Here is a 13,565-nt window from a genome sequence, read left to right as displayed (position 1 = left end):
ACTAAATCATTCCCTTTAAAACAAAAACTCATAATTTAACTGCTTTAGTCAGTATAGACAAAAATGTTGAGCTAGTTGTCAAAATCTGTGAACCAAATGTTATGCATTTCCTTATATGATTCTTTACTGAAAATGTCTCCAAATTGAACAGTTTTGAGGTGAATCTGAGTTTTTCTCTGACGATATTGTTTACAGTTAAGCACAATTTTACCCACAGGGTATTTGTTGTAAAAAAGGTTTGGAGTTTGCATGCACAACTCTATAAATAAATTAGAACTGCAAAGAGCAGTAAAAATATGACGCACATGTATTTATTGTCTTGTACTCGTTCCTCCCACATTAATGTGTAACTTAACTGTACTTCTCACCTGGTGCTGTCTGTGTAAATTCTGGGATGATCAATTCAGTCCATGTGCAATGGGCATTAAGTGAAAGAGGGCCCTCTAAGTCAATTTAATGACGAAGGGGTTGTTATTATTTAGTATTAATATGGTGGCATTCTCGTCAATATATGTGAAAGTCTGTATTTTAGTTTCTTAAAATCGCCTCACATAATCTGAAGGCTATAGAACCTATGTAACACCTGGTTGGGTCATGTAACACTGTAGCGTAGGCAGAGGCTTTTATTTTGAAAAGGGCGTGCCTTACGCACCTCTAGTTGCATACAGATTCACAGACCAGTGAAGTCGGTTCGGTTAAGGACGCCTGCGGTCGTTACATAAGAGTGGGCTGAGTGAATGGGGGAAACATACCCGTAACACCTGCAGTGGGGTTGACACGAATTGTCCCGCTCTGTGATATTTTCTGTCCCGTTGACTTTTAAACAACTCTGTTTAGATAAAACACTGAATTCACGAAGGTTAGAGATTCTTTTGGGTGTACATGATCTTAAATAAACTGAATTTCATCGAATATTATAGCTAGCGTTTGTTGGAGAGCGCGGTTTATTTATAACCCCAAAACATATTCTATTTTTAGTTCATCTCTACCAGCTGCGATGGAGCTCGCAGAGGAAAACTCAAAGCCTCTGTCAGATGTCAAACCCAGTCCTGTGGATACAGGAGCTCAGAGACCCACGTGGTGTGGGCAGCTGGACTTCATCCTGGCCACGGTGGGATACGCAGTGGGACTGGGAAACGTCTGGAGGTTTCCTTATCTGTGTTACAGCAGGGGCGGAGGTGAGGTTGCCAGATGGCGCGTACTGCTGTAATCAGTACTTCAAATCAATAATAAACTGGTTTCTGGGTTAACTTTTTGCTCGAGCAACTGCAAAACAAGCAAAGACAAGTTGAAACTAGTTGTCAGCTAGAAATTAAAGGTTTTATTTTTAAGCATTATTTAATTGCTGGAAGGAAAAGGATGTTCTTTGTTCTTGGCTTGAATCGTTATAGTAAGAATATGAGCCACACGAGTTATATTTTTTTCTCTTGTCTCTCATAACCAGTTGCTGACCAAAGTTTACGTTTGCCGTTTGTCCAGGAATGGCTCCAATAAATTTCTCTAGAATTTTTTGTGTGTTTTAACCACCATTTAACCAAGACACGCAATGAGATGTTCAAAAATTATTAAATAAACTAAGCAAATAGAATTACTACAAAACAATGACCATTTCAAAGTGAGATAAATGCAGAGAATGATAAACTTTGGAAATGCAGTCATGTAGACTAGGTTAGTGAGAAAACATTGATCAGAGGGAGTCAGAGAAAACCAGAAAGGTATTTACAACTTGTAAGTGACACAGTAGTGGACATTTTTTCTGAGAACTGAGTGAGACCTCTTCCAGGTAAAGCCAATTGCATCAGGGTATGTAATCCACTAAAGATTAAGTTTGTCAGAAGATGATTTGTCATCATTCATCACAAAACAAAAGTCCACATTATGAAGCTTTCTGAAATCTCAACATGTAAAGGCCAAACCATCATTACGTAATTTTTAATATGATTTTAAGCTGAATTCATTGCTTTTCAGATTTCAGGTAGATCTGGGGCTTAGCCGTCCATTTCACAGACAGTTGATTGTATTTAGCACATTACAATCAACTGTAATGTGCTCAATACAAGTGTGAAAACCTAAAACTTTACAGGTGGTTTTACATGCCACAAGGAAATGTGATCTATTTATCTTTAAGGATGACCTAGTAAATTATGAACTTACACTTTTACAGTGAGAAAATGTTCCACTGAAATCTTCTCAAACATTTTCCTGCAACTGTTTTCTAGAAATTAGCCCTATTCAGGAATTGTTCAGATATTTAAACAGTCACCTTCCTAAAATAATAGTCATTTTTTTGCCAAAATGATTTCTTTTGTGTCACATCAAGGTGGGGATTTTCAACAATCACTTTTGGCAAAAAAAAAAGAGAAAAAAAAGACCTAGGCCATTATTTTAGGAAGGTCACAATATTAATATTTTGCAACCTTTTGCTTCAGGTGCCTTCATTATCCCCTACATCGTCATGGTTTTCATTTGCGGCATTCCTCTGCTCTTCATGGAGTTTGCTGTGGGCCAGTATACTCGTTTAGGGCCAGTGCATGCATTCACCAAGATCTGCCCCCTCTGTAAAGGTAAGTGTCTCTCACTGACAGAGGCTGCTTGTTTTGATGGAGATAAACCTCTGATCAGATTCTCTGCATTCACACATGACAATGAAGAAAATTTGGGCTTTGCATGTAAAAAGCATATAAATACTTGGTAGGATTGATTAATTTAGAAATTTGATAAATATTTTCTTGGTTTATGTTCAAATTTGTGCTCAAAATGTTAACCCTATAAGGTTTTGTTGCACTGCAATAAGTTAGAATAAGTGGAAAAAAAGTAATTCTATTCAAAAGCTGAAACATTTGTATTATAAAGATTTTTTTTCTCCACAGAAACAGGCTCGAATTCATGCCAGCGTTCTTGATCACGAGGAATCCCTGAATTTGAGTCAAGGTTATGGGCTAAATAATCTGCTAAAAACGATAGAAAAAGTTATCTACATTTCCAGTGAACATTGAAAAGGAGGCAAGATTTGAGTCACTGCTGAAATAAATTTGATGAGCAATGAGTCACCCAAGACACATTCAAAGAAAATGTAAAACAAGATTGCTTGTACCCAGTCACTGCTCAGTTTATGCAGTCTGAAGCCTGGCCCACTCCAACTGGAACAACAATGGCTTATATATTAAATAATTTAAAGCTTTTGCAGAACTTTGATCCCCTCTTGCTGTTATACTCAACAACCACCAGAAAAACCGCTTTAGACTACAGTAATAAGTAATGCTCCTAGGGAAGTGCGTAACCTCTTCAGCACATATTGCACGACTTCTGCTGAATCACGCCTTACTTTGCCATCTGCTCCTCCACAGGTGTAGGCCTGGCCACAGTTGTAATCTCCTTTGTCCTCTGCACATCCTACAATGTGCTCATGGGCTGGGCCTTTTTCTACTTGTTCAACTCATTGAACAAGTAGAACTCTCCCCTGGTCGTCTTGCAGCAACACGTGGAATGTCGTTGGAAACTGCTCCAGCGGCTTCCCTGGCAATGCCACCCATCTGCAGTCTTCAAGCCAGCAGTTCTTTGAGTGAGAAGCCTGCAGTTTTTCCCTGCTTCAGCTGCATTTAATTTATAAGCACTAGCTCAAATTATGTAATTTTATGTTTTAAGCAATTTGCTCTTGTGTCACCTGTAAATATAAACATGTCACATTCTTTATGTGCAAAGATCAGCCTCGTCTCTTGTTGTTGCTCAGGAAGGAAAAGGAAGAGATCTAGATATAGAAATATTCATGTCTTTTTTCTTTTTCCCCGCCAGCCACAATCTTTTAGAGAAGACCAGTGGGATTGAAGAAGCTGGTGGCCTACAGTGGGAAGTATTTGGCTGTCTTTCTTCTCTCATGGATCATCATTTATTTATGCATATTTAAAGGAGTCAAATCAGGCAAGGTTTGAATCATTATTGTTTTTCCACCCGACGTATTCATGCGTAGTGCTGTGGAATTATATTTTCCTTCTTACAGACGTCTTCTGTTAGTTTACGTCACTCTTTCATGCGTCAAATCATAAATCACATTAATGATTAGCTGTGTCATGGTATTTGTTGATAAATACTCTCTGACCTAACTTGTTGAAATAATAATGTTTTTTTTTCTGACTGTAAAATTACTGACAAAGCTGGTATCCACAAGTTTAGCCTTCTGGACATGGAGGCTTCCACACTCAACAATGTAGTTTTTTTTTTTTTTTCTTTTCTACATTTACCCCGTTATGTGCGCGAGGTGAAGGAGCGTAAGGCGCGTTGAAGTGTACAGGAAAACATAATCGGTGCGCCAATTCAAAACATCTACAATAATGATAGTAACATTAATAATAAAATAATTGTCAGTGCAAAGTAGCCTACAAATTCTTTGGTGGGGGGCGGTGAGGGACCTGGATAAAGGCTAGGGGGACGCTGGGCCAAAAAAGATTGAGAAAGACTGATCTAGAGGCAGAATCGTGTACTACGAAAATTGCGCATGCAGCAGCGTCATTCTGGAAACTTTTGGGTACCCCTTCGTATCTCCAGCGAATAAGGCAAGTCCTGAGAAGCCAGCTTAATGGCAAGAACAAGATCCGTGCGATAAACAGCTACTCACCAGAGTAATCAGAGACCCAGCAGGAATAATCAGCTGGCCAAAGGAGGAGATGAAGACCACCGATGTTAAGACACTCGGAAACTACTGACCATGCATGGAGGGCTCCACCCCTAATCTAGCATTCTGACTAAACACGAGTCATAGGGAAGGTAAATAAGGCAGGTGATTCCTTGAGTTTTCTAAATTGAGAGAACCAAACCTTTTTGGAATCCTAAAGACCTTTATTGGAAATAACAAACTGTTCCACAAACAGGAGCCATAATACTGGATGGATAATAAATGACTAAAACTATATGATCACGTAAAAGGTTAAAATAAGATTCATAAATATATATGTATAGAAAACAACAAGGAAAATGACGAAACAAACCCTAATTGATTTCTATTTGCTTTTTCTCTTTCTCTCTGTCTGAGCCTCGCACGGTGCATCTGACCTCAACTCCTCCCATCTGTCCTCCCATGGACCAGATGATGTCCCTCCTACAAAACCAGCCGATGAAAATGATCGAGAAGATCTGGAGGATCAAGAAGACAGAAAAGACCTCCATCACCTCCAGGGGACAACTGTCAGTCTCCTGTTGAGCATTTGGACTGAAAACTGTGAGACTGAGCTTTAACAACTTCCACTGGTCTGCTGTCCAGTATCAGCGTAGAGGAAGAAAAGCTAAACATGCTTCAGAGCTGTGAGAGAAGACGACTCTGAACTGTTGACGCTTGTTTCATCTGTGGACAACATGGACATTTCCTGAGGGACGATCTGGACAACCCAAAGATCCAATACCACAACCAGTTGGACTGACAGGAAGCCAGAGGAAAGAGACGGGGAGGAGCAACGCCGAGACCGAGTGGGGGAGAGGGGCGAGAAGGAAGGAACAACATGAATCCACATCAACCACTGTGAAGGACGACCTGTCTGTAATGTCCATCTAGATCACGACTTTAAATCTGAAACAACTGAGCAACAGAGTGAGCAGCAAAACTTCACTCTACCAAGTATCAAGTATTTCAACTTTTGACACCAAAGAGGACAACGTCCAGAGCAACAGCTAGTTTGGATGCTTCTGAAAGGCTCTCAAACTCAAAGAACTATTGCTGGTCCACTGGCGAGTGACCGAAGCAGAGAGTGAAGATTTATACTTTTATGACAGGAGGTAACAAATCCTCCTGAGCAGACAGGCGATCAGTGTTCCTGCTTCTACGCTTTACCTACTTTCCAGATGGAAAATCTGCGCTTTCTTGTTGGGTTTTGAACGGACACTTATCTATACCTTCACTGCACTAATGTAATTTTTTTGTTTTGTTGGGTTTTCTAGAAAACACATGAAATTGGGTAGCTTAATTATGATCATTCTTAGTTGTTTGACTCCTAAGGATGTTTAAGAGTTTAGAAATTCATTCTTCTAGACATAAGAGAAGTCAATTTAAAATTAACTTTAATGTGTTTAAAAGACTCATGTGTTGTCTCTGCCTGGCAGAGCTTTCCATCCAGAATTGCTTCATGATTATCCTACAAGCTCTCTGTATTGTGCATAATTCATAAATAAACCTGATTGAGTGATTTTACCTGAACAGTGCTTGGTAAGTCTTTTTCCACAACAATGGACAAAAATATTAAAGGCTCTTAAGTAAAAGGCGTGGCAGTTTTAGCTAATGTTGGACCCATGAGCCAATGCTAACATTAGCATATTAGCCTGCAAAGACTTTTATGCGTCATCTTTTCAAAGAAAAATTAACCTGTAACCATATATGCGAGTAGTAAAGGCATACATGGCACATGAAAATATACTGAAGACGAATAACTCACCTTTAAAGAAGCTCTGTCTCTTCCAATGGAAGCTTCCTGCACTTTACTGCGCATCGCTGAGCTGAAGCATTCACTCCAGTGACAAAAATAGTCAAATCCAGTTTACTCAAAATAACGTAGTCTTGTACTTTTCTCAGGCCAAACATGTACATTGCTCACATTACTTGAGTTGAATAAACAATTTAGTGAGACTTGAGTAAAGCATACAAACCTAATTTAAGTAAGAATAGGTATTGCCTTTTAGAGTGTTCTGCCCTGGCCTTGTAATCTTCTCAGCTATTGGCTACATGTCTTTTAAACACAGTCTACCAGTGGACAGCATAGCCACAGATGGTAAGAACTGAGTCAAGAAGTGCACTGACTTTTTGGAAAACACTAAATAGCACTTTAGAGTAAATGGTTTTATTTTGCTAAACATTCTGTAAAGATACAAGATGTTTCTCATTTCACTTGGAATATTTGTTGCTACCATTTGTTTCCCTTGGATCAACTTGACACAAAGTTTAAAAAGCGGTGAAGACCAGTACCTTTCTAACCTAAAATTATACTTTTACATAAAGAGATTTTTCATTTTAACTTTACCCTTACTCAGTAATATACAAACAGTTATTGATACTTTCTTTTGGGAGTTATATAAAATTTGATGGGTTGTTGGTGTTTTCAACTAGTTCAGGTGGAATAAAAAATCTGCATTGGATAGATGTGTTGTGCTTGTTTTCAAGTTAGGTTCAGACCTAACTCCAATTAAGAATCTGTGGAAAGTCTTGATAAATGTTTTGCAGATGCTTCCCATCCAGACAGTAAGAGGTTGGGCCAATCTGTGAAAAATAACTATTTAATTCTCCAAATATGCAGAGTTTGTAGTGGCGGATCACACAAGACTTGCAGCTGTAAATGCGTTTAAGGCTCGAGCGCTGACTTAAAGTGGATGAATGCACACAATTTTGAAAACAAGATATATTTTTTCCTTTTACTGAATAAATTAGAAATAGTTTTTGTTGCTACGTCGCATGAGAAACATTGAAGTTTCCATTTGTAACATGACAAAATATGAGTGTATATTCAGTTAATTGCCCAGTGGTCTTTTCCTTCTACTTTTTCACAAGACGGTAATATACAAAGTGACATTGTGGTTCAGCTGATAGAAGGCTATAGTTGTTTTTCTCTGTCTACAGTTCATAAAAACTTTATTCTTAACTGTCTCAGGTCCTGGTTTGGTGTTTGTTGTGTATCCTGAAGTTCTCTCCACCATGCCCGGCTATCAGTTCTGGGCTCCACTGTTCTTCATCATGCTGTTGTGTCTTGGTCTCGACAGTCAGGTAAACATCTGCACTTCTTTACCCTTTAAAATCATAAGCCATAGAAATGTTAGTTTTTTTCTTTTATGGCCTATTTTAACTATAACTTTTAGAGTCGTCAGTAGTTTTATTTTGTCTATTTAGCATAATTTGGAAAGCATTCACAGATGTGTATCTAACTTCTGTTTTATGATCCTACTCATGGCACACACAAATGGTAACTAGGCTGAATTTATTTAGTAGTACCTTACACTTTTGTTGATCATTTATGATGCTTTACACAAAAAGCAACACTCTATAAACATTCATTCACAGTATTGTAGTGATCTGTGTAGAAACCCTGTGCTTTTCCTCTTACATTCACACACTCAGAGGCTCAAAAGTAATGTTTGGTTCAGTGTCCTGTCCCCTAATTATTCTCCTTGTTTTGTTCTTTTGCATACAAGCAACTGGATAAGCTAGTGGAAAAAGAAACAGGCTATAAAAAGCTCTTCAGGTCAGGGTTTCAAGATCTAGTTCAAGATCATCTTTACGCACTAACTGTTCATGGACGCATAAGCACTGGATTGAAAATATTTCACTTTTCTCAGACTTCTGTTTCATGCTACCATAGTTATGAAGGCACTTCAGAATCAAAGCATTTTAACTCTGAAACAGCAGCATCCTAACAGATGTCAGAAAACATTGGTGTTGGTTGATGCTTTTATGAACTAAAAATGGTGGAAGATCTGAGCTTTGATCCATCAAATTAATTAGAAAATAAACTATTTTTTGTACTATTTGATGTGATTACCATTGATCTTTCGCCAATTACATTTTGCACCTCTGGCACTATTTTTATTGAGTTGTGGCACAAATAACCCATGTTTTCTGAGGACATCCATGTCATAAATGTAATAGCATTATGTTACGTGCTCAGAGTGAGCAACAGGTGTTTTCTGCAGTTTGGCAACGTAGAGGTGGTCATGACGTTCTTGAAAGATGAGTTTGGAGTCAAAGTTCTTCGGTACCTGAAGAGAGAGGAGCTTCTTGTTCTGGTCGTGTGTTTTGTGGGGCTTCTTTTGGGAATCCCTCATGTAACTCAGGTGAAAAAGTCATACCTTTTCTTTATATCTTGCTAAGAGGATACATCTGAGGATGAGGAATGCTGACAACACTCTTTTTGCAGGGAGGCATTTACGTGTTCCAGCTGATGGACCACTACACTGCTGTGGTTTCCCTCATATGCCTGGCTTTCTTTGAAGTAGTGGCTGTATGCTGGATCTTTGGTAAAGTTTTACATTTATTTCAGCCTTTTATAACAAAATGCTATCTTGTTACAATGCCATTAAAGACTTTAGTGCAAAGTTTTTATTTTCATGGCAGCCAGATTTCATGCCAAAGGTTAGATGATATTTAAATTACTTTTCTTCTGTCACATTTACTCTTATTCTCATTTTACATGTTTTTCCTCATTCAGACTTATTCAACTAATGTGTAGTTTAACAGCTGGAGGTCTGCATGTCCTTATGCATCAACTCTTAGTTTCTTTCTGTCAGGAGGCTCCCGTCTCTCCCTGATGGTCAAGAGGATGTGAAGCGAGTCTCCGAGCCTCTTCTTCCGCCTCTGCTGGCTGCTGCTCTGCCCCCTACTGATGCTGGTAAGTCCTGCTTTTGGATACCAATCCTTATGAAGTTCAGTCTTCAGGACTGGCTTTGTTTTCCACACAGTGCATCCTGGCATCCAGCGTTGTTCAGTACACGCCTCCTCACTATGGAGAGTACATGTACCCACTGTGGGCTGAGTTAGTGGGGTGGGTCGTCTCACGATGAAACCTTTGGTTTCATCCATCATCTGAAGGCTAAATAACAGCGATTTGTTTTTACTGTAATGGAAAAAACAAAATGTATTCTGTAAATGCTTTGTAAATGCAGGGATGTTATTCTCAGGGTGTTTTTGACTGTTATGCTTGGTGGGCTTTGTGCTGCATAATGAATCTGTGGAGTTGGCAATTTATGCTTTTGTAAATCTGAAACACAGCAGCTGCTTCAGTAATGACACATTCAGATCAAATGTGTCAACAAGTCGGTAATAAACCAAAAGAATAAATTAAAAGGATCAAATGTTTTAAAAACACAAGTTAAATTCAGAATTTGTGGCTTTCTTCCTACTATACTTTCTGATGCCAAGACGCTCAGTTACAGTAGATGTGTTTCTGCCATGAACCAGAGTAAAAAAAGGCTCTCTGTTGTCCCTACATGATGTATAAAAGTTACTCTTTACTCTGTGCTGTTCATTTTGAAAGCATTTTGGGAAATTCATGAGATCTACAACAGCAAGGGATCACTTCTTCAGGTGAGCAAATAAAATATATTTTGAGCCACTTGTCCTTTTTGATGGCTGCATTTTAATGTTCTCATTAGATTCAGGCTGCTGTTGACTTATTAGTGGAAGATCATTTGGAAAAATCTACTTTATGTATGACTGACTGAGAAGAGATATGAGTAGTGCTTTATTTTATACCAGACTATTTGTCCGAGTTCTCTAAAAGATAGTTTCTATTTCATCTTCTTTAACCCTCAGAGAATCAAAAAAGCCGTGGCTCCTACATTAGACCTGGATGCCACAAATCCTCAACCAGAAAAGCAGAAAACAGACAAACCAGTGTTGGAAAAACTGTTAAGATCATCTGTCAGAGAGTGAAAACCACTGTGTGTCTGTGGGATATTTAGATGTATTAGTCTGTTTTTACAAGGTCATCTTTTTATGAAAGATATAGCTTTACAGAAACTGTAAATTTTGAAGGTTTTTAATTTTTTTCTGTAAAAACCTTTGGTTTCATCCATCATCTGAAGGCTAAATAACAGCGATTTGTTTTTACTGTAATGGAAAAAACAAAATGTATTCTGTAAATGCTTTGTAAATGCAGGGATGTTATTCTCAGGGTGTTTTTGACTGTTATGCTTGGTGGGCTTTGTGCTGCATAATGAATCTGTGGAGTTGGCAATTTATGCTTTTGTAAATCTGAAACACAGCAGCTGCTTCAGTAATGACACATTCAGATCAAATGTGTCAACAAGTCGGTAATAAACCAAAAGAATAAATTAAAAGGATCAAATGTTTTAAAAACACAAGTTAAATTCAGAATTTGTGGCTTTCTTCCTACTATACTTTCTGATGCCAAGACGCTCAGTTACAGTAGATGTGTTTCTGCCATGAACCAGAGTAAAAAAAGGCTCTCTGTTGTCCCTACATGATGTATAAAAGTTACTCTTTACTCTGTGCTGTTCATTTTGAAAGCATTTTGGGTAAAAAAAAAGCCTCACTTTCAATTTCTGAAAACTTTACAAGGAAATAACTAGAATTTAGAGGAATTCATTTTAAATTGTGGGAAATTTAAGGAAGCTATATTGCATCAAAAATGTAAATATAAACATATTTTCTTAGCCATATGCAGTGATCTACTCAAAATCATGTTAATTATGCAGATAAATTTCAGCTGATTTACATGTCTAAATCTAAATCCACAAAGTAATTATTTACAATGTGTCTGAGCTTTTATTATATTTCCATTGCTCATCAATACTTCTTTTTTTTAAAATCCCTTATAAGAGACCCACTTTCACATTTACAGAAAAATAAATAAACCAATCAGTCCAGATTGACTGTTGAAGATTTTTGTCTGATATCTAACAGGGAGGCGATTTATTAAAACATTTTATTTTGTTCAAAGTGGTGTAATACTTCTCTTAGCAACATTTAGTTTCAGCTTTATCCTTGTTTTAAAAAGTGTAAAGTTAGAAAGACAATTCAATGTGCCTTTCATCTTCTCTTCAAGAGGGGAAAGTTTATGTGATCAAATCTGCTAGATTTGACTGAATGTTTTGACCAAAGTGTTGAAGTTACTGAACATGTTTATGAGCATCTAAACATATTAAGCAATAATAACGCGACTAGATTTCCTATTGTTGAAATGTAACTTATTATAACTCAAGCTTTGTGATTGTTTAAGAGTTTTTACTCTGTGTCTGTAAGGGGAAAAGTCAAAACTCAATGAATGGAAAAACTTTGGTCAACAACAAAGCTGTAATTTTTCAACTTTAGGAAGTACATATAAAACTTTCATCCTGCTGGAGGTGTCTGGATCAAAAAGTAGTGAACATATTCTTTGAGAAATGCACCTCATTACTCAAGAGAGAAGTGAACATTCATCTCAGTTACACTTCTTTTGATATCCAGTAATAAAAATACAAATGGTCTAGTTTTTATCCATCCATCCATCCATTTTCTTGACACCCTTGTCCCTCAGTGGGGTCGGGAGGGTTACTGGTGCCCATCTCCAGCTAGCGTTCCGGGCGAGAGGCGGGGTTCACCCTGGACAGGTCGCCAGTCTGTCGCAGGGCAACACAGAGACACACAGGACAAACAACCATGCACACACACACTAACACCTAGGGGCAATTTAGACAGACCAATTAACCTGACAGTCATGTTTTTGGACTGTGGGAAGAAACCGGAGTACCCGGAGAAAACCCATGCATGCACAGGGAGAACATGCAAACTCCATGCAGAAAGACCGGGGCCGGGAATCGAACCCAGAACCTTCTTGCTGCAAGGCAACAGCTCTACCAACTGCACCACTGTGCAGTCCGTCTAGTTTTTATACTTTTTTTAAATACAGTTTTTAAAAGAAAGATGTGTCTGCCTCTTGTACATTTCTTTCTCCTCACATGTCTTTCACTGGTTTTTAATATTTGATGTAATATCTGTTGCTATTGAATCTTAAACAGCTTCATTATTTCACCTTCTCATGGGAAGAAACTGCAGATCAGCAGTTCTTGGAGGATATAATACACATACGCAACTACAGCTAAAGAGCAGGATTCAAAACAGCACAAATATGAATGTTTTAATTGATGTCGACTAAAACATGCATGGTACAAGTCAGACTGTTCTTATGAGATTACTTCATTTTTATTTCACAGTCACCATTTCCATAATGTAAACTCAAAAAGCTACACCTGAGAAGCCATTATGTATGTTGCCGTCTACTAAAAAAACAACAGTGTCATAAACCAACAAAAACAAAATTATTCCAAGTCTCCAATATAGTCAAATCCAGTATTTATTTATTTACCTCTAAAAACGACTGTTTAGGTTTTTTTTGTCCTCCTAGTCCCAAGTATCTTATGAACCTATTACCTCAACATGTTAGTGTTATCTTCCCTATTGCCACTGAGTGGCAGCATAGCAGCATAAATTAAATCAAAGTAATGGTTTTTACCTCAAGGGCGTCCATACTTTACCAGTAAAACCATTAAAATCGGTTTCACCGGCTGCATTTTAGTCTTCACAGCGACGGTCCATCTCTGCTCTGATGCTTCAAACCAACCATTACATCTGTAAAGGATAGCTACCACATCTTATTAAAGACTTCAGTTCAACAGCAGTAGAAACCTTTATTATTCTAATTTACGCTCCTCATGATCGGCTTTGCTGATATATAGAAAGACATAACGACTGCAAAAGTATTTAAGATGAAAATAAAATGCATTAACGGATGACAAACTGTGCTGCCGGAGGGGAATATATGCAGGGTTAAAGTATGTGCAGGGCAAGCTTAATCACCAAGACTCGTCATCAGCACGTACTCTGATAATGTTGACTGTGAGATTGTGATCTTTTTCTATGGTTAACATAGTGAACTGTAGGAAAAAAAAAACACTTCAACCACAAGAGATCAGAGCTGAGTTAATTACTCCCTTGTCATAAAGAGCTGCTGCCGTGCCCTCAGCAGAACTGTACGTTAATCAATACTCCCTTCCTGCTTTCTCCATGACAGAACGTATCACAGGCATTAAATTAGCACTGG

The 13,565-nt window shown here is 38.0% G+C and overlaps 1 protein-coding gene across 1 annotated transcript; it reads left to right on the top strand.

Annotated features, from left to right (window-relative positions):
• The first annotated feature begins 677 nt into the window (after positions 1–677).
• On the top strand, positions 678–9,525 carry LOC108166560 (sodium- and chloride-dependent GABA transporter ine). Its single transcript, XM_081611141.1, is given in 13 exon segments — positions 678–1,178; positions 2,430–2,564; positions 3,348–3,445; positions 3,447–3,562; positions 3,793–3,865; positions 3,867–3,923; positions 4,543–4,550; positions 6,661–6,749; positions 7,623–7,735; positions 8,659–8,799; positions 8,883–8,982; positions 9,253–9,353; positions 9,424–9,525. Coding segments are annotated over 13 exon segments (1,314 nt in total). The 5' UTR covers positions 678–997.
• The last annotated feature ends 4,040 nt before the right edge of the window (positions 9,526–13,565 follow it).

This window comes from Poecilia reticulata, chromosome 9, assembly GCF_904066995.2.
Source record: "Poecilia reticulata chromosome 9, P_reticulata-male-v2, whole genome shotgun sequence".
Lineage (NCBI taxonomy): Eukaryota > Metazoa > Chordata > Actinopteri > Cyprinodontiformes > Poeciliidae > Poecilia > Poecilia reticulata.
Note: the sequence above shows the minus strand (reverse complement) of the source record. Positions and strands in the feature narration are given on the sequence as shown.